General features: G+C 52.5%; 1 protein-coding gene across 2 annotated transcripts in view; it reads left to right on the top strand.

The window, feature by feature from the left end:
* The window catches only part of EXOC6B (exocyst complex component 6B), a 311,133-nt gene that overhangs the window by 153,276 nt on the left and 136,386 nt on the right, over window positions 1-21,471 (top strand). For both annotated transcript variants that reach the window (XM_066548851.1, XM_066548850.1), the window contains one exon: window positions 160-228. In XM_066548851.1, the coding sequence (XP_066404948.1) occupies window positions 160-228 (69 nt within the window). The remainder of the gene's footprint in view (window positions 1-159; window positions 229-21,471) is intronic.

Here is a 21,471-nt window from a genome sequence, read left to right as displayed (position 1 = left end):
TGAGTGATAAACTTATTTAAATGTGATTTTTTTTTCGGATTTCACTTGTCCGTCTGTGGTATTTTACTGCTCCACTTACCCATAATTAAATTTCTTGCAGTTTTTGGTGGATTTTTGGTGAGTTTCCCACGTTTTTCATGGATTTCCTCCCTGTTTCAGGTGCCTGGAGCCCAGGATTTGGTGGATTTCTCCCCGGTCTATCGATGCCTCCACATCTACTCTGTCCTGGTGAGTGAATCTGGCTTTTCCTGCTTTGGGGAATTCCATGGATCCGCCCCTCCCTCCTTTATCCTGGGATGTCCATCCCTGAGGGAGGAAAAAAATCCAGATATGGATGGGTTTGGGGAAAATCTATGAAATTCCTTCATGCATGGCACAGAAATGCAAAGGGAATTTCCTCCTGCTGTCCCAAATGCGGAATTTTTCACGTGTCTGTATTTCTTGGTTGCTGGGTTTTCCTCCAAGAATTCCTCTTTGGATGCAGGAATTCCGTTATTCCATGGGAATGGACAAATTTTGGGCAGGGATTGGTTGGATTCTGACATCGTTTTCTCCAAGAATTCCTCTTTGGATGCAGGAATTTCGTTATTCCTTAGAAATGGAGGAATTGCTTCCTCCGAGAATTCTTTGGATTCATTCACTTCATTATTCCATTGAAAGAGGAGAAATTTGGGCAGGAACTGGTTGGATTCTGACATTGTTTTCTCCAAGAATTCTCCTTTGGAGGCAGGAATTTGGTTATTCCATGGAAATGGAGGAGTTTTGGGCAGGGATTGGTTGGATTCTGACGCTGTTTGCTCGAAGGAAAAATGAATTATTCTGCAGGAATGGGAGAAATTTGGGCAGGAATTGGTTGGGTTCTGATGCTGTTTTCTCCAAGAATTTCTCTTTGGATCCAGTAATTCCATTATTCCTTGAAAATGGAGGAATTTTTGGGAGGAATTGGTTGCTCCAAGAATTCTTTGGATACATTAACTTCATTATTCCATTGAAATGGGAGAGTTCGGGGAGAAATTGGTTGGATTCTGATTTCCTCCAAGATTTCTTCTTTGGAATCAGTAATTTTGTTATTCTGTAGGAATTGGAGAATTTTGGAATTGGTTGGGTTCTGATGTGTTTGCTCCAACAATACTTTTTTTAGATGCAGTAATTTCAATATTCCATGGAAATGGAAGAGTTTTGGGCAGGAATTGATTGGGGTCTCTGATTCCATTATCTCTGAGAACTTTTTGGATTCCTTAACTTAATTATTCCATTGAAATGGGAGAGTTTGGGGAAGGATTGGTTGGATTCTGACATTGTTTGCTCCAAGAGTTCCTCTTTGAATCAGTAATTCCATTATTCCTTGGAAATGGAGGAGTTTTGGGGAGGAATTGTTTGCTCCAAGAATTCTCTGGATACATTAACTTCATTATTCCATTGAAATAAGAGAAATTTGGGCAGGAATTGGTTGGATTCTGACCTTGTTTTCTCCAAGAATTCCTCTTTGGATCCAATAATTCCATTATTCCTTGGAAATGGAGGAGTTTTGGGGAGGAATTGGTTGAAATCTGATGCTGTTTGCTCCAAGGAAAATGAATTATTCTGTAGGAATGGGAGAATTTTGGGCAGGAATTGGTTGGATTCTGACATTGTTTTCTCCAAGAATTCCTCTTTGGATGCATTAATTTCATTTTTCATTGAAAATGGGAGAGTTTGGGGCTGGAATTGGTTGGATTCTGATACCATTTTCTCCAAGAATTCTTTGGATCCATTAACTTCATTATTCTATTGAAATGGGAGAATTTTGGGAAGGAATTGGTTGGATTCTGATACCACTTTCTCCATGAATTCTTTGGATCCATTAACTTCGTTATTTCCTGGAAATGGGAGAGTTTTAGGGAAGAATTGGTTGGATTCTGATGCTGTTTCCTCCAAGAATTCCTCTTTGGATGCAGTAGTTTTGTTATTCTGTGGGGATGGGAGAATTTTGGGCAGGAATTGGTTGGATTCTCTGGTACCATTTTCTCCGAGGATTCTTTGCATTCAGTGACTTTGTTATTCCGTACAAATGGAGCAGTTCTGGGGGAGAAATTGCTTGGATTCTGATGCTGTTTTCTCTAGGAATACCTTTTTTGGATGCAGCAGTTTTGTTAATCCCTGAAAAATGGAAGAGTTTTGGACAGGAATTGGTCAGATTCCGATGCTGTTTTCTCCAAGAATTCGTCTTTAGCCACAGTAATTTCACGATTCCATGGAAAAGGAGGAGTTTTGGGCAGGAATTCCTCTGAAATGGATCATTTGCTGCACCTTGGAGACCTTCCCTGCCCTGCCAGCTCTGTCTGACAGGAGCAGCTTTGCTGCCATCCCCAATCCACCCCTTGCCTGGATCACTCTGGGATTCCTGAGGGAAAAACTCCCACAGATTGTGCCAGGAGTTCGTTTTTTGACTGAAAATGGTTCCTTGGAGCCATCCCAGAGAGCTCCTGTTCCCACAGGCTGGCTCCTGGGAATTCTGAGCACATTGATCTTTTAAAATATTAATTTATGGGGAAGGGAGATAAGGAACATTTGGAGCTCATCCTCCAGCTTTGAATTGGGAAGTTTTGGGATGCTTCCAGCAGCATCCAAGCCTTAATCTCCTGATCCAAGGAACCTGTGGAGCCTCATCCCTTTTTAGGGACATTTGGAGTTCATCCTCCAGCTTTGAATTTCGAGGATGTTTCCAGGATCATCCAAGCCCTGAATCTGCCATTCCAAGGAACTTGTGGAGTCCCATCTCTTTTCCAGGGCCTTGGGAGCTCACCCTCCAAATTTTAATTTTGGGGATGCATCCGAGCCTTGAATTTCCTGATCCACAGAATCTGTGGAGCCTCATCTCTTTTTAGGGACGTTTGGAGCTGTCCCTCCAACTTTCCGTTTTAGGGATGCTTCCAGGAGTATCCAAACCCTGAATCTGCCATTCCAAGGAACTTAAGGAATCTCTTCCATTTTCGAGGGCCTTGGGAGCTCACCCTCCAAATTTTAATTTTGGGGATGAATCCAAGCTTTCAATGTCCCATTCCAAGGACCTTGTGGAGTCTTTTCCTTTTTCCTGGGCCTTTGGAGTTCTCTCCCAACCTTCAATTTCAGGGATGCTTCCAAGCCTTGACTGTGCCATTCCACAGAACCTGTGGAGTCTCTTCCCTTTTCCAGGCCCTTTGGATCTCACCCTCCAAGTCTGAATTTCAGGAATGCACCTGAACCTTGAATTTCCTGATCCAAAGAACTTTGTGGAGCCTCATCCCTTTTTAGGGAGACCTTTGGAACTCATGCTCCAGCTCTGGGTTTCAGGGATGCTTCCAGCAGCATCCAGGCCTTGATTTTGCCATTCCAAGGAACCTACATCCCTTTTCCAGGGCTTTGGGAGCTCACCCTCCAAATTTTATTTTTGGGGATACATCCAAGCCTTGAATTTCCTGATCCAAGGAATCTGTGGAGCCTCATCTCTTTTTAGGGACATTTGGAGCTCCCCCTCCAACTTTCCATTTTAGGGATGCTTCCAGGAGTATCCAAGCCCTGAATCTGCCATTCCAAGGAACTTGTGGAGTCTCTCCCCTTTTCCTGGGCCTTTGGAGCTCGCCCTCCAACTCTGAATTTCAGGGTTGCATCCAAACCTTCAATGTGCCATTCCAAGGAACTTGTGGAGTCCTATCTCTTTTCTGGGGCCTTGGGAGCTCACCCTCCAAATTTTAATTCTGGGGATGCATCTGAGCCTTGAATTTCTTGATCCAAGGAACCTGTTGAGCTCTCCCTCCAACTTCCCATTTTAGGGGTGCTTCCAGGACCATCCGAGCCCTGAATCTGCCATTCCAGGGAACCTGCATCCCTTTTCCAGGGCTGTTGGAGCCCAGGAGCCTTCGTGGGGCTCTTCCCCTGTGGTTGAGCAACCCAAATCCCAGGCAGGAGATGAAAAGAGCTCTGTGCTGCCAGCTCTCCTCCCTTCCCAGCCTGGAGAGGGAATTGTTTCCCAGTTCCCGGCGTCCCCAGCGATCCACACGGGTTTGCTGAAGGAAAGGAACTGTCAGAAGCCCCGTTCCTATAAAACATCTTTTTGTGCCCTTCATCTGTTCATAATTAGGTCATTTGGCCACGTTGCCCTGAGATTTTCTTGGAATGAGAAGTTCCCCTCCCCAAAATGTGTGGCTGTGTTTATCTTGGAGGAAAATCCCAGCGCTCCAGGCGGAGATGGGAGCTGGAGTAGGAGTTTGTTAATTGGGAATTAGGAGGGAGCTGAAAGGCTTAAAGTGCCACTTTGTTTGGGGAAACTTCAGGGAGAAACATGGATCATGGAGACAGGATTGGGAATCCCATTGGAGGGGCTGCCAGGCCTTGGTTTGACTCGAGGGTGTGAGTTTGATATGGATTTGATATGGATTTGATAGGATTTAATATGAGTTTAATATGGGTTTAATAATTTGGATTTAATATGGACTAAATTTGGATTTAATACAGATTTAATTTGGATTCATTATGGATTTAATTTGAATTTATTATGGATTTGCTGGTGTGATTATCCACAAAGGTATTCTGAGAAGGGTCAGTAGCTTCTGCTGGTGGCTGGTGCAGTTTTGAACATTCCAAATGGTTGCATTCCATGGATTTCAAGGCCAAGACATGGAATTGCTTTGCTTCACATAACAGAAACGGGTTTGTCTCTGCATTGGGGATTTTTGTTTTTGTTCTAATCAGAAAAAGGGATTGATCCTCAGAAATGTGTCGGGGGAAGCAGCAGATCCATGGGATGGATCTTTGGTGGGATTGTCTCCTTCTGGAGGTGGGAATGGTGCTGGGGACTGGGTGTCCCTACAAGGGACAGGGGGAACATGGGATGGGAGGAGAGGGAGCAGCCAGGGGAGGTTTAGGTCGGGTATTGGGAAAATTCCTTTGTGGAAAGGGTTTTCCAGCAGTCCTGATCCCTGCAGGGACGTGGCCCTTGTGATGCCTTGGGAAGGCTGCCCTAGGACAGAGACCAGGCAGAGTTACAGAATAAAGCAGGGATTTATTCAAAGGATCTTCTCCATGGATCCACCTTGGGCAGCACAAGAGCCCAGCCAGGGCTGCACCCAAGATGGACCAAAATGGTCCCAAAATGGACCCAAGATGGACCAAAATGGTCCCAAAATGCACGAGCGCTCCCGGGGTCTCTCCCTGGGATCAGTTCTGCTCCATTTGCATCTTGCAGTTCATTGTCCCATTCCAGCTTTAGCCCCTGCAGTCCCATCCTTGTTTTTCTGTCTCCAGCCCACGGGGTTTGTGCTCTTGGGCTGAGATTTGGGTCATTTGTCCTTGGTGCCCAGCTGGAGCAGGAATTGTTTTGTCTCCCTGCTCTGTGCACAGAGCTCACCATCCCATAATGTGAACCCAGACCCTCACACTAAAGCAGCACAGAATCTGAAAATATAAAAGCTCAAACCTGAGGCATCACTTGGGGACACAGGACAGGGCTTGGGCTGGTTGCATTCAATCCCAGAGGATTTTTCCAACCTCAGGGATTCCATGGAGAGATTCAAGCAGGGCAGGGGTCCAGTGCCAGCAGCTCCATCCCCCCACCCTGAGCTGGGACCAAACCTACTCCCACTCCTGTCCCTGCTCCCATTCCTATCCCTGCTCCTATTCCTGTCCCTGCTCCCATTCCTGTCCCTGCTCCCACTCCTGTTCCTGCTCCCACTCCTGTCCCTGCTCCCATTCCTGTCCCTGCTCCCACTCCTGTCCCTGCTCCCACTCCTGTTCCTGCTCCCATTCCTGTTCCTGCTCCCACTCCTGTTCCTGCTCCCATTCCTGTTCCTGCTCCCACTCCTGTTCCTGCTCCCACTCCTGTTCCTGCTCCCACTCCTGTTCCTGCTCCCATTCCTGTTCCTGCTCCCACTCCTGTTCCTGCTCCCATTCCTGTCCCTGCTCCCATTCCTGTCCCTGCTCCCACTCCTGTTCCTGCTCCCACTCCTGTCCCTGCTCCCATTCCTGTCCCTGCTCCCACTCCTATCCCTGTTCCTATTCCTGTCTCTGCTCCTATTCCTGTTCCTGCTCCCATTCCTCCTGTTCATTCCCAGCCCAGCCCCTACAAACAGGAACGAGAACTAACAACGAGCAGAAATCAGAGCTCAGCTCTAGGGAAGATGGTTTAGGGAGCCAGGAGCAGGAGAAGAAACCCCCTAAGCAGCAAATTGCCCTTTTGCTGACCTGAGCCTGAATCCTGGCCTGGCTTTCTAGGCCCAGCTCGGGTGGAGCAATGTCAGAGATCCTGCACAGCATCGAGGGAACGGCCCCGGCAGCGTCAGACGGAAGGATCATAATGTAATAGTTCCCCAAAACTCCCAATATTTGTCATTTACAATGGCGTTATCTCAGAGCTTGGCCTGCAGTTAAAAAGGCCCACGTTGAATAAACATTGAGATATTTATTATTTTTAGTGAAATCGACCTTCCAGTCACCTCGGTTTTATGGCTGCGCTGCTTATAAATTCCCAAAGGATTATTTGCAAACTCCTGCTCCTATCTGGCAGCCTTATCAGCAGGGCAGGAGTTCACATATTGTACCGGGGGGTCAGCCCGCGGTCATGGGCTTCCAGAGGGGGCCAGGCACCTGTAAATCCTGCAAATCCTTCCCTCGGCAACCAAGGCGAAGGACAACATCCAACAGGCACGGAGACTTTTCCAGGAAACGCTGAACTTTGGCAGGAAGGGCAGAGCAGGGGGAAAGAAAGTGAAGGAAGGTCAGGCGGGGGTTAATTGAGAGCTGGACCTTGGCGTGGTGGCGGCTGCGGGGCAGGACGGGCTCTCCTGGGATGTTTTATGGGATTGTTCATCCCAATTCCCTTCCTGGGGAGGAAGGGGCTGCCTCAGGGACAGATGAGCATGGGAAGGGTTTGGATTTCTGCAGGGCTGGGATAAAACATCCCAACTTCTTCAGGGTGCCTCCATGCCAAACCAGTCTGGGAATTTATGAATGATTTAAGGAGGGAGACTGGCAGAAAGTCCAGGATGGGAATTTCAGGGTCGGTTGGGCAAGGTCTGGCCTGGTTTGAGCTGATCCTGAGCCCTAAGCCCAGCCCAGGCTCTGTTCAGCCATTTCAGGCTGTCCTGGGATGTTCTATGGGATTGTTCATCCCAATTCCCTTCCTGGGGAGGAAGGGGCTGCCTCAGGGACAGATGAGCATGGGAAGGTTTGGATTTCTGCAGGTATCAAACAAATTATCCCAACATCTTTAGGGTGCCTCCATCCCAAACCAGTCTGGGAATCTGCGAATTATTTAAGGAGAGGGACTGGCAGCAAATCAAAGGATGGGAATTTTGGGGTCAGTTGGCTGAGGCCTGGCCTGGTTTGAGTTGATCCTGAGCCCTAAGCCCAGCTCAGGCTCTGTTCAGCCATTTCAGGCTCTCCTGGGATGTTTTATGGGATTGTTCACCCCAATTCCCTTCCTGGGGAGGAAGGGGCTGCCTCATGCTGTCCTGAGGGAGAGATGGGAGTGTGGATCTCTGCAGATATCAAACAGAACATCCCAAACTCTTCAGGGTGCCTCCATCCCAAAACAGTCTGGGAATCTGTGAACAATTTAAGGAGAGGGACTGGCAGAAAGTCTAAGATGGGAATTTCAGGATTAGTTGGCTGAGGCCTGGCCTGGTTTGAGCTGATCCTGAGCCCTAAGCCCAGCCCAGGCTCTGTTCAGCCATTTCAGGCTGTCCTGGGATGGTTGATGGGATTGTTCATCCCAATTCCTCTCCTGGGCAGGAAGGCGCTGCCTGAGGGAGAGATGAGCATGGGAAGGGTTTGGATTTCTGCAGGGCTGAGATAAAACATCCCAACTTCTTTAGAGTGCTTCCTTCCCAAACCAGTCTGGGAATTTATGAATGATTTAAGGAGAGGGACTGGCAGAAAGTCTAAGATGGGAATTTCAGGATGAGTTGGCTGAGGTCTGGCCTGGTTTGCACTGATCCCAAGCCCAGCCCAGGCTCTGTTCAGCCATTTCAGGCTGTCCTGGGATGTTTTATGGGATTGTTCATCCCAATTCCCTTCCCAGGGAGGAAGGGGCTGCCTAAGGGAGAGATGGGAGTGGGGAGACTTTGGATCTCTGAGATCTGGGATAAAACATCCCAACATCTTTAGGGTGTCTCCATCCCAAACCAGTGAAAGGTTTAAGGAAAGGGACTCACAACAAATCCAGGGATTTTAGGATCAGTTGGCTGAGGCCTGGCCTGGTTTGAGCTGACCCTGAGCCCTAAGCCCAGCCCAGGCCGAGCTCAGCAGCCCTGGCCTATCTCAGCCCTTCACCTGCAGCCTGCGCTGGTGGCATCAGCTCCATCCCCTGCTGGCAGAGGAGCTGTGGAAAATGGCAATAAATAAAAAATTGTGACCTAAAGAACAGACCCAGAACGTGATTTCACCATGGAGGGGTCCATCTTTTATGTTGCCTCTGACCAAGTCTGTGTAATGCTGGGGCTGCTTTGATCAATATCCAAAATAAAGGGGGAGAGGTGAGGCCTGGGCCAGCTGGTTTATCTGCAGGAGCATCTCAGCAGCTGCTGGGTGCCTTGGATTTCCAGGCCAAGACATGGGATGGCTTCGCTTTACACAACAGAAAATGAAAAGCAGTTTTTGTGTTTCATGTTTCCCCTCAGCTGCAGCGAGGCAGAAAGCAAAGAGTGAACCCAAAGCAGAAAAGAATGAAATAAAAATAAAAATAAGCCAAAAAAAACTCAAGGCAGAGTGGGCTGCACTGAAGGTGCTCCCAAAAAGTTGTCAGGAGGCAGCTGAGGGTGATTTAAGTCCCTTAAACTCTTCCCTGAGCTGGGCTGGTGCCTGTTAGTGCTCATTTAGGCTCTGCCTCGGCGGGGTGGGTTTTTTTAGCTCGGTGCTAATTGCTTCCCAATTACTTTGAGGTTCTTCACATGTTCCTGAAGACACTGGGATTGACACTCCCAGCTCTTTGATCCCAGCTACAAAGGGGTCATTTTAGGGGAAAGAACAAGTGTCCAAAAACACAGGCAACAAGGCAGAAAGAAAAAGGGAGCGGATTCTGAGGTAAAAACAGCCTGAAAAGCTGGAGCTGCTGAAGGATTTCTGGAGAATCCAGAGCTGGATAATTTAGATAAATGGGAGCTGACAGGGATTTACTATAAATTTGTCCTATCTCAGCACTGACATTTTTATCTGTGCTGCCTCTCCCCCAACCCTCGAGCTGCTTTGATGCACAAAGTGCATTAAAAAGGTTAAAAAAAAAGTACAGTTAATAATAACCCCCCCTATTTTACTTCAGACAATCCATATAGGAATATCTTGTCAGGGTGGATAGTCTGTATCCTTTTGGAACAGCTCTCCTTGGGAATTTTAGGGAAGGACAAGTTTTGTGTCTCCAGCACAGCCTTGGGAGGAGAAACAAGGTTTTCTTTTGGGATTATCGCTGGAATCACAAGGTTTTGCTGTCAGGAGCTGCTCAGGGGTCCCTGGGCTCAAGGTGAACCTGTGGAATTCCCACCTGGGATGGCCACACGGAGCAGATTCCATTGGAAATGGGGGATCCTGTGGATCCTGCTTCTCCTGCCAGCTCTGCACTTCAATCACTTTAATTCCTCTCACAGGTGTGATGCTGCTGGTGCTGCCTGCCCCAATCCTCCTTTTCCTGCTTTTTTGGGATGGGGTTGGGCAGGGGGGCTCCCACTCCCTCCCCACCCTCTCAGGGGCTCAGCATCCCCACCAAAAATATTTGTGCTTTGCAGAGGGGGCAGAACAATTGAAGTTCTCCTTTCAAGGCAGGAGGGAGGCTCTGTAGGAACCACAACTCCAACAATGAGAGCCACCCAGCCCTGCCTTTCAGATGAAACCAAACCTTTTTTCTCTTTGTAGCACCACTTGTTCCTTTTATTCCACAGGGCTGCACAAACCCCACCATGGAAACTCTGTGGTTCTTCTCTTTCAGAGCTCGGGCTTGTTGAGTTTTCCTTGGGAACTCAAAAACTTGATTTCTTGTTTTCTTGTGGAAAGGAGCGGGGCGCGCAGTGGGGGAAAAAAAAAACCAAAAATTCCCTCTCTGGTGACTCCTTGTTCATCTCAGGCACTTTGCAGGCTGTCCCATGGCCCTGTCCTGGCATTTCTCAGCGTCTGCTGCCTGGGCTGGTGCCTGGTGCGGGGAGATAGCTGTAAACAGAGCTCTGAGATCATAGGGGAAGGCTGGGGGGAGCCACTTTGTGCACGGCATTGATAAGGCCACAGGAAAAGCCATTAGAGCGGGCCGGTGTCAGTGACCTGTGATAACCACCCTGTCCTACGTGCTAATGGAGCCTGGCCCGAGCCTGGCCCTGGTGGCAGCACAGTGAACTTTGGGAATTGTCACAGAGCTCCCTTAACCCCCTGACCTCCTTTTCTTCCCCGGGAGAAAAGCTCTTGGCTGCCATCAAAGCGGTGGCGCAGAAATCACAGGGCTGGAAATATTCCCCTTGGAAAACAGACCTGGAAAAGGGAGGGAAAAATGAAAAAAAACCCACCCCGAGCCAGGGAGGTTTTCCTGCAATAGCCCCGATGCAGACTCCTCATCAGCTGAGGGGAGGGGGAGCAGCAGAGCTTTCCCAGGGCTGGGAATATCCTGGGGGGTCTGGATTTGGGGCTGGGAATATCCTGGGCATCTGGATTTGGGTCCTGGGGGTTTGGATTTAGGGCTGGGAATATCCTGGGCATCTGGATTTGGGTCCTGGGGGTTTGGATTTAGGGCTGGGAACATCCTGGGCATCTGGATTTGGGTCCTGGGGGTTTGGATTTAGGGCTGGGAATATCCTGGGGATTTGGATTTAGGTCCTGGGGGTTTAGATTTAGGGCTGGGAATATCCTGGGGGTTTGGATTTAGGGCTGGGAATATCCTGGGCGTCTGGATTTGGGTCCTGGGGGTTTGGATTTAGGGCTGGGAATATCCTGGGGGTTTGGATTTAGGGCTGGGAATGTCCTGGGGGTCTGGATTTAGGGCTGGGAATATCCTGGGAGTTTGGATTTAGGTCCTGGGGGTCTGGATTTAGGGCTGGGAATATCCTGGGGGTTTGGATTTAGGTCCTGGGGGTTTGGATTTAGGCCTGGGAACATCCTGGGGGTTTGGATTTAGGTCCTGGGGGTCTGGATTTAGGGCTGGGAATATCCTGGGAGTTTGGATTTAGGGCTGGGAATATCCTGGGGGTCTGGATTTAGGTCCTGGGGGTTTGGATTTATGGCTGGGAACATCCTGGGAGTTTGGATTTAGGGCTGGTTTCATCCCCTCAATCCCATCCCTCTCTCAGTGTCCAGCTCTGATTGCTCCCAGTGGGGGAAATTCATGGAATCTGTTTGGTGGTTTGTGGGATCACTCCCTGGGGAGGGGTCTGGGGGGGTTCTGGTCTGACCTCCTGGAATGAGGGATAGGGGGGATCTTGGCAAGGAATTCCTGGCTGGGAGGGTGGGCAGGGGCTGGGCTGGAATTCCCAGATTTGCTGTGGCTGCCCCTGGATCCCTGGCAGTGCCCAAGGCCAGGTTGGACACTGGGGCTTGGATCCACCTGGGACAGTGGGAGGTGTCCCTGCCATGGATGGGGCTGGATGAGCTCTCAGGTCCCTTCCCACCCAAACCATTCCATGATTCCATGGAAGCAGCCCTGAGATCAGCCCAGGCTGTTGAGGGCTTTATCCCAGCTTGTGCTGAAAACCTCCAAGAGTCCAGAACCTCTCTGAGAACTTTTTCTGCCCTGTGCTGGCACTGCTGGGGCACCTCCAGTGCTGGGGCAGCTCTGGAGAGCCCTGGAGGGGCTGGAGCATGGCCAGGGCAGGAACAGAGCTGGGAAAGGGCTGGAGAATCCCCGAGGGAGCTGGGAAAGGGCTGGAGAATCCCTGAGGGAGCCGGGCAGGGGCTGCAGAATCCCTGAGGGAGCCGGGCAGGGGCTGCAGAGTCCCTGAGGGAGCCGGGCAGGGGCTGCAGAGTCCCTGAGGGAGCCGGGCAGGGGCTGCAGAGTCCCTGAGGGAGCCGGGCAGGGGCTGCAGAGTCCCTGAGGGAGCCGGGCAGGGGCTCAGCCTGGAGCAAAGGAGGCTCAGGGGGCCCTTGTGGCTCTGCACAGCTCCTGCCAGGAGGGCACAGCCAGGGGGATTTGGGATCTTATCCCAGGGAACAGGGACAGGAGCAGAGGGAACGGCCTCAGGGGAGCTCAGGGTGGGCACTGGGGAAATTCCTTCTTGGAAAGGCCTTGGAAGTGCCCAGGGAGGTTTGGAGTGCCCATCCCTAAGGGGTTTCACAGCCCTGTGGATGTGGCATTTGGGGACAGGGGTCAGTGGTGGCCCTGGTGCTGTTGGGGATTATTCCCACCCAATGATCTCAAAGACCTTTTCCAGCCTTTTCCAATCATTCCATGATCCTGTGACTTTTCCCCTCGGGCTGGGGTCACTGAGGAGCTCCTGGCAGTTGCTCTGTGGCTCCTCCGGGTCTCTGCCCCCAGAGTGGAGCTGGACATGTCCCAGGACAGGCCCTGCTGTAGCCCCCACTTGTCACCAGCTCCATTTGGAGTGACTCCCTGAACTCCTTGATCCCGTGATCCCCTTGATCCCTGAACTCCTTGATGCAATTCCCCCTCTGGAATTGACCACCCCAATAATTATTTATTTATTCAGGTCTGCCTCATCCATATTGGGACATTCACCTTTAGGTTCTGGAATATCGTGGAAAAGCACATTAAATCCTGGCTAAGGTCAGGGATTTTGCTTTTCCAGGATCCCCAAATCCAGCACATCATTGGCATAACTCCTCCTTAAATATGTCCTGGTTCTCCCCGCTCCCCTTCTCCTCCATTCTCCTGGAATTCTGTCCCAGGAGGACTCAGCTCAGGGGCTCAAAGTTCTGGAATTCCTCCCATCATTTTTCAGCCTTTACTGCACCATTCACCTTTCCCCACTCATTTCCAAGGTCTTTTTGAAGGAATTTCAGCCACTCTGGAGCTGCTGGATGCAGGGAGCTCCAAGGCCATAGGGATTTTGTTGGGAATGTTCACCTTGTTCAGGGTCCAGCTGAGCCACCCTGAATTCCAGCCCCGCTCCTCCAGTGTGCAGGCGTGGGAAGGCTCTTCCCAAGATTGGCTGTTTCCGGGCTTTGGGGCTCAGGAGGGTCCCAGGAATGTTTGGAAAATGCCTCAGCTGCCCCAGAGGTGTGGTGGTGTCCAGAAGGGAGATATCTCAAAAATAACAAGTGATAGGGGCGGAAGTGAAGTGATCTGGTAGGAATTTCCCTGGAGAACGTTGGTGTTCTAAGGTAAAACTCGGTTTAGCTCGAAGGGAAATGGTGAATTCCCACTCTTTTCTCATCCTCTGGTTGTGGATTCAAACCATAATGGAATGGTTCGGGTTGGAAGGGACCTTAAATCCCATCTAATCCCAATGGCAGGGGCACCCAATTCAGACTGGAACAGCTCGTGGAAAAGTTGGTCCAAGTCTAAATTTGGTGAATTTGAAGTAAAATCAGGACTCTCTGAGCCTTTTCCATGTAAATTTTGAGGATCTCCAAGGCTGGAGGCTGCTCAGCCTCTCTGCTCCAGCATTTCACCACCCTCTGTGGAATTATCCCCCCCATTTCATTAATTTTAATTCCTCCTTCTGTATTTTGCCTCTTGCCTCCTTCTGTATTTTGCCTTTTGCCTCTTGCTGAGGGTTTCCAAGAGAATCCTGGGTCCATCTATTCTGGAATCCAGGACTGGATGTGCTTCCTCAGCCTTCTCCCTCCTCTCCTTGTCCAGCTGTCCCAGTCCTGCTGGACTGATGCTGAAATTCCACATTTAGGGCTCATTTTGGCTCCTAAAAATGAACCAAAGCCTCTCTCTGTGCCACTTCTTGGGGACATTTGAAGACCCAAATCCAACCCTGGTGAGCAGTTCCACTTTTTCCTGATTATCCCTAAAATTTGAGGTCTGGTGTTGGCTCCAGCTGTGGGAATCATGGAAAAATTGCAGGAATAGGAGATGGATGGAATGACAGGAATGGGACATGAATGGAATGACAGGAACAGGACATGGATGGAATGGCAGGAGTAGGACATGGATGGAAAGAAAGCTTGGGAGGGTTCTGTCCCTCTGGGTGGGAAATGAGGATGTGTCAGGAACTCTGAGATTGCAAGGAGAGGCTTGGGATCATAAAATTATGGAATTGCTGAGGTTGGAAAAGCCCTCTGAGGTCACCCAGCCCTGCCAGGGCCACCTCTGTCCCATGTCCCCAAGTGCCACATCCACAGGGATGGGGGCTCCAGCCCTGCCAGGGCTGCACATCCCTTTCTTTCCATGAGCAATTTCCCCAAATTTCCAACCTAAACCTCCCCTGGCCCAACTCGAGGCCATTTCCATTCTCCTGTTGTTCCCTGGGGGCAGATCCTGACCCTTCCCAGCTGTCCCCTCCTGCCAGGGACTTGTGCAGAGCCACGAGGTCCCCCCTGAACCTGTTTTCTCCAGGCTGAGCACTCCTGGAAGCTCCTTGGGCTCAGCTCAGCTGAGCACAGCCTATCCCTGAACCTCCATCCATAAATAAACCCCGGGGGATTCTCCTGTGCAGCCCAGAAACTCCAGACTTTATTTTATTTTTTGGGAGGGAGTTTTTGGGGGGCTCTGGAGCTGTAGATCCACACCAGCCCTGTTCCACCCCTTTCCAGCAGGGCTCAGAGCCCAGCTGCAGCCGCTCTTTTCCTGCTCTTTATGTTTCTCATCCTAAAGCCCTATAAGCACCGGGAGCTGGGAAATGATTCCCATCCTGTTTGCAATAAATCCCTGGTTTTATGAAGGGTCCCCAAGCCGGCTGGACACGAATTCTCCACGTGTTTACAAATATTTGCGCAGGAAAAAAAGGGTGAGCAACGTCCAGGACGGGCTTGTGACGCATATTCCCCCCTGTTTCAGTCCTTTGTTCAGGAAAACCTGGAAGCCAGGCTGGATGTGCACAATGAACAAACGCTGCCGTCGCATTCCGGGGGCGGCCGGAGCAGAGGGAATGGGAGAAAATCCCACAAAAAAAAAAAAAAGGGGTTTCGGGGTCGTGTTGCGTGGAAAGGGGTGGGAAAGCTCCGAAATCTCTGCACACAAAAAGTTTGGGGATGTTCCCAATGTTCCCAAGGGCGGCGTTGCCCTCGGAGAGGGTTTTCCGTGGATCCTTTGGAATCCACGGGGTTTGGCTGTGGGGAAAAGCAGCTCTTTCATGGTTTGAAGGTGGGAGCTGGAGGTCTGGGGGACTTGTGATCTTCGGGTTTCACCTTTTTGTGGGGGCTGAGTCATCTCCTCGCAGCCCACGGGGGCTGTGTGGGGAGCAGGGGTTTGGCTCTTCCCTTAAATCCCCTCTCCTGACTCCGTCTTGCCCCGGCACCGTGGTTGTGGTGTGGGACTGAAACCCCATGGAATCCTTCAGGATACGAACTTGTTGGGAAAACCAGAGGCTTGAAAAGCTGCTCCTGTTGCATCTTGTCATGGTTTCAGGTATTAACCGAAGGACAAGGGCGGATCTGTGTAAAAACTCTTTATTGGGATGCTCCAGGACGTGTTTTCCACAGGTGTTGGGTGGGAAGGTTCATCCCACTTTTGTTTCTAGGCCCTGGAAGCACTCACAGCCAGATTGGACAGGGCTTGGAGAAACTTTGGGGAATGGAAGGTGTCCCTGCCCATGGTAGGGGGTGGAACTGGGTGGTCTTCAAGGTTCCTTCCAGCCCAAGCCATTCCATGGTCCCTGGAGTACATCCAGAAGCTGCATAGGGAAGGTGTCCCCATCCTCACAGCATCATGGAAGAATGATGGTTAGAGGGGAGCTCTGGAGATCACTGTCCAGCTCTGGAGATCACTGTCCAGCTCCCCACGGAGCCACAGGGGGTTCTCAGGTCCATGTCCCGTTGGGATGGAGCTCCACAGCTTCTCTGGGCAGCCTGTCCCCGTGGTGGATCATCCTCCAGGGAAAAGGGCTTTTCCTGGGAATTCCCGTGGGAATTCCTGTATTTCAGCTTGTCCTGAGCAGGGTCTGTGGCTCTGCCTTCTCAGCCTCCCCCTTTTGGTGCCTGTCCATGGCGAGAAGGTCCCTCAGAGTGGTGGAAGTGTCCAAGGCAGGGCCGGACGTGGCCCTGGGAGCCGTGCTGGAATTTGGTCTGGTTGGACTCGATGACCTCAGGGCCCTTTTCCACCCTAACTGCTCCCGTGTTCCTGGAACTCCCAGAACCCATCCAGCTCCTGCTGCAGCTCGGCCACCACCTCGGCTCTGCTGGTGAAGATGCTCTCCAGCCAGTCCAGGATGCGCTGGTACCTGGAGACGCCCCCGAGCTGCCTGAGCCCGGCCTCGGTCAGCCGGGCCACCCTGACCCTGCGCCTGTCCGGCTCCGCGCCGTCCCCAGGCCGGCCCTGCGTGCCCGTGGTGGCCGTGGCGGGGCTCTGCTGGCCGCTGGGGACCCGCGGGCGGTGCCCGGGGCCCGGGGCCCTGCTCCTCCTGCCGGGGACAGCCAGGGGTGGTGCCAGCGCCGGGGGCAGCGGCCGGCGGCCGGGGTCACGCGTGGGACGGGCGGGCGCTGTCACCTCCTGGGCCACGGCCACCTGCAGGGGACAGAGGGGGAGTGAGGGCGGCCCTGGCTGCTGGGGAAGGTGTTGGGTGCCGTCTCCAGGGGTGTCCCAAGGGCTCTGTGGTGGCTCCTGGTGTCCCATGGGATCTCTGGGGTGGGTGGCCCTGGCAGCCTCATCCTCTGGGGGGTCTGGCCCAGGCTGTGTCCCACTGCCCCAGGTGTCACCTTCAGCTGCCAGCACAGCTGTCCCACCTGTGCTTTGCTCCCCGTGTCACACCTCTGCCTGTCTCTGTCCCACCTGTGGTTGTTTCCCTGTGTCCCACCTGTACCTGTGTCTCACCTTTACCTGCCAGTGTCCCACCTGCCATTCCCTGTGTCCCACCTGTGTTTTTTCCCCTGTGTCCCATCTCTGGTTGTTCCCTCTGTCCCACCTTTAGCTCCCTGTGTCCCACCTGTGGTTGTTTCCCTGTGTCCCATCTCTGGCTGCCCGTGTCCCTCATGTATTCCCTGTGTCCCCCCTGCAGTTCCCTGTGTCCCACCTCTGGTTCTTTGTGTCCCACCTGTGGCTCTCCATGTCCCACCTGAAATTCCCTATGTCCGCACCTGTTACTCCCTGTGTCCCATCTCTTGTTTTTTCCTGTGTCACACCTGTGATTTGTTCCCTGTGTCCCACCTGTTATTCCCTGTGTCCCACCTGTGGTTTCATCCCCATGTCCCACCCAGTTATTCGCCATGTCCCACCCATTATTCCCTGTGTCCCAACCATGATTCCCCCATGTCCCACCTGATATTCCCTGTGTCCCATCTGTGGTTTCATCCCCATGTCCCACCCATGAGTCCCTGTGTCCCATCCACAGGCAGGAGGAGAAGTGGAAAGCAGTCCTTGGCCCATCCCATTATCCCATTCCATCCCATTATCCCATCTCATTATCCCATCCCATCCCACCCCTGTCCCCCATCCCATCCCTCCCTGTGTCCCCTCCTGTCCCCTCCCTCACCTGGCTCCTTCTCTGGGGGCTCGCCTGCCCCTTCCTGGGCTGGGATTTGGGATTTTCCCTCTCTGCCATCTCCGTGATCCTGAGCCTCAGAGGGGTTGGGGGATCCTCTGGGGGGTCCTGAGAAGTGCAGCCTCCCGAGGGAGGGGCGTTCCTGGCACTGTCCCCAGGTCACAAAGGGCTCTGGGCACGGCACAGCCTCGTGTCACAAAGGGCCCAGGGACACCCTGACAACCAGGGGACTGTCTGGGTCCAGCTGGAACTGGATGGAATTAGATGGAAATGGTTGGAACTCATTGGAATTGATTTGATCTGGTTGGAATTGGTTGGAATCTGTTGGAAGTTGTTGGAACTAGCCCAGGGGCACTGCCATAGCTGCTCTGGGCACTCTGTGCCAGGATCTGCCCACCCTCCCAGGCAGGAATTCCTTGCCAAGATCCCAGCCCAATCTCCCCTTTCCCAGTGGGAGCCATTCCCTGGCTCCTGTCCCTGCAGGCCTTGTCCCCAGCCCCTCTGCAGCTCTCCTGGAGCCCCTGCAGGCCCTGCCAGGGGCTCTGAGCTCTGCCTGGAGCCTTCCCTTCTCCAGGGGAGCATTCCCAGCTCTGCCAGCCTGGCTCCAGAGCAGAGGGGCTCCAGCCCTGCAGCAGCTCCGGGGCCTCCTCTGGGCTCTCTCCAGCAGCTCCACGTCCTCCTGCTGTTGGCCCCAGGGCTGGGGCAGCTCTGCAGGTGGGCTCTCACCTCAGGGAGGGGCACAGGGACACAATTCCCACCTTGCCTGTGGCAGCAGCCAGGCCTGAGCAGGGGGCTCTGGGCTGGGCCGTTCCAGCCTCATCCACAACATCCCAAATCCCTCTCCCAGGGCTGCTCCCAGCCCCTTCCTTCTCCTCCCAGTCTGGATTTATGCTGGGATTGCCCTGACCCTGGTGCCAGACCTTCCACTTGGTTTTTTGACTTTCCTGAGGTTCCCACTGTCCCACCTGTCTGGGTCTGTCTGGAAGTCCTGTCCCTTCCAGAGTCCTCTCATTCCATGGCCATTCCCCTCCCAACATCCAGGATGTGCTTTCCACTCAGAGTGTGACAGCATCCCTTTAGTTGGAATTTTCTGTTTAGCTCAGTTTTTAGGGATTTTTGCCTCAAAAAGGGGCACAACCCGAGCTGGAGAAGGGCTGCTGGGACATGACTTCTGTCCCAGTGCAGAGGGTGCAGCTCAAGCTGGGTGTGCTCAGAACAGGAGGTTTATTTACGAGTTTGTCCTGTTTTTGTTTCTCCTTGCTCCCTGAGCGTTCCCCCCTCTTCTGCCAGGAGAGAACACAATAATAAAGATGCAAATGTGATTTTTCCAACCCAGACATTTCACGGCGGTGCTGTGGGAGGGAGCTGAGGCTCCTGGCTGGGACAGGGATCCAGGGAGAGGGGAAAACAAAAAAGGGCTTTGACCTCACATCATCCCATGGAAACTTCCCCATTTTGGGATCTTTTCAGCTCTCAAGGAGCCTAAACCCCACAGCACTGTGGAAAAAGAGAGGGATTTAGTGCAGGTTGTGTTCTCTTCCCTGCATTTTCTTTCCTTCTCCCTCTGGACCTGCCCTTCATCCTCCTCAAGGACTCATCCTGCTTTTCCCCTAATTGGAAAGGGGGCAATTTTTGAGGGGTAATTTTTTTTGCCCCTCATGGATGGGAGCCCTGACCAGAGCTGATAACTCTGGGGGTTGGATCCTCCCTTTCCAGAGCCCTCACACGGAGCTTTCCCCACCATCAGGGTCCTCCAGGGCTTTTCCTCAGGGTGGCCTCACGTGGAAGACCCTGTGGGGCTCGTCCTGAATCTGTTTGTTTCCCTGGCAGCCCGTTCCTGATAAAGTTTTAATGGATTTTTTAAATTTATCATGAAACAGGCGCAGGGTCGGCATCCGGCTCTGCTCCTTTTTACACCGGGAAGTGTCGGGGTGGAATTTTCCTTGTGGAGGGAGGGATGGAGGAGAAAGGCACATCCAGGTGTGTTCAGCCTTGCAGGGCACGTGGGATGGCAGGAGACCCAAAACCCATCCTGAAAACGTTGGATAATGAGGAAATCTCTGTCGACATCATCACTTTGTGACTTCTCCAAAGCCTGGCTCGAGCAGGGGAGGGAGAGGCCGGAGCGGGAACGGCTCCACGGAGTTTTCCAGATGAAAAACACAGGCTACTTGTTCAGCCCTGGAGTTTAGGTCAGCTGGAGTTATGGGAAACAGATGATGGCCGGTGCCGGGCCGGGCTCTGACAGATGCCCCATTGTTGAGCTGGGGGATCCTCCGGAGCGGTGCCGGGAGCGGGGCCCGGCCTGGCCCAGCCTCCCCCCGGGCTGCAGGAGGGGCTGGAGCTCCACATCCAAGGATTTGGGTCCTCGGGAGGGATTGCACTGAGGGAAAGGCTGGGCGGGGAGGTTTCTGCTCTAGGGATTCGGTCCAGGCTCCTGGGAATGCCTGGGGGGAAGTTCCCTGGGAACAGCTTGGATCTTGGTGTGGAGGTGGTTTTGAGGGGTGCTGGGGTCATGGAAAGGGTTGGGCGGCCTTAAATCCCATCCCCATCCATGGGCAGGGACAGCTCCCACTGTCCCAGGTGGATCCAGCCTGGCCCTGGGCACTGCCAGGGATCCAGGGGCAGCCCCAGCAAATCTGGGAATTCCAGCCCAGGCAGGAATTCCTTGCCAAGATCCCAGCCCAATCTCCCCTTTCCCAGTGGGAGCCATTCCCTGGCTCCTGTCCCTGCAGGCCTTGTCCCCAGCCCCTCTCCAGCTCTCCTGGAGCCCCTTCAAGTATAGGAAGCTGCTATCACCCCTTTTTAGGATCTTTCTTCTAAAATCAGTACCCATTTTCTTGGGAATTTCTTGGCCTCTGGAATGCAGGGGCCTAATCCTGGATAACCCCAAGCAGGATAAGCCAGGGGCTGAGCTTTTCTGTCATTGCAGCATCTGAAAGATTCAACCTTCCCTGGGGATCCAAGGAGCTCCTTTCCCTTTCCTCAAGAGGATTTTAGATCCAGCCCATTCCCATGGGGAAATCTAGGAGCAGGGAGGGCTTCTCAGTGTGGGACAGGTGGATCTGAGGCTGCTCAGGTTGCTGGGAAGTTTTCAGCAGGAATGAAGGGGATGTGGAAAAGCCTCTTTGTGGCAGGAGAAGGCCCTGGGTCTGTCCTTGGATCAGTGGCAGGAGAAGGCTCTGGAACATTCCTTGGAGCAGTGACAGGAGAAGGTCCTGGGTCTGTCCTTGGAGCAGTGACAGGAGCTGTTCCATTCGGGAAGGGCCGGATCCATGCCTGGTCCTGCTCATCTCCAGAAACTCTGGACCCATCCACTGTTGCTTGATGGATTTTTGTCAGCTGAAAACAAAATCCACGCCATGGAAAATCGGGAAAAGGAGCGCCTGCCCTGCCAGGGACACTCCGCTGGCTGCTGCCCCTCATGGATAACCTGAGGGCTCTGGATCTTGGGAGAAGCTTTGTTCCTGTGCTTTTCCTGCCCTCTGGAGCAGCAGTGGCTGGGAAAGCCAGAACTGTCACCCTGGAGAGGTTTCATGTCCCTCTGGCCTGGCCCAGCTCTTCCCAAGCCCTTCCTCCCTCCAGCTGTTCAAAAGGGAAAGTTGGAACATCCCAAAGGGGCCCCAAGGGAAATACTGGGGAGAATTGGAGCTGTTCTGTTCCTGCTGGATGAACAAACCTCTTTGGATTCTGGAGAATTGGGGTGATAGATCCAAACGTGATGTTTTAAAGGCTGCCCACGTGTTCGGTGGTGATCCAAGCAAAGCTGTCCTTACCTGGGATGAAGGGATGGGAAATCCATCTTGGACTGGGGCAGCACTCCTGGCTTGGGGTAATTTGAGGAAAAGCTCTTCTGGCTGAGCGGCAGAACAATGAAACAATCCAGACTGAACCCCTGCCCTCGTTAAATCAACTGAGCAGCAGAGAGGACACGGAATTCCCATCC

The sequence above is a fragment of the Molothrus aeneus genome, chromosome 4 (assembly GCF_037042795.1).
Source record: "Molothrus aeneus isolate 106 chromosome 4, BPBGC_Maene_1.0, whole genome shotgun sequence".
In the NCBI taxonomy this organism is placed as follows: Eukaryota; Metazoa; Chordata; class Aves; order Passeriformes; family Icteridae; genus Molothrus; species Molothrus aeneus.
This window is presented reverse-complemented; position numbering and strand designations above follow the sequence as displayed.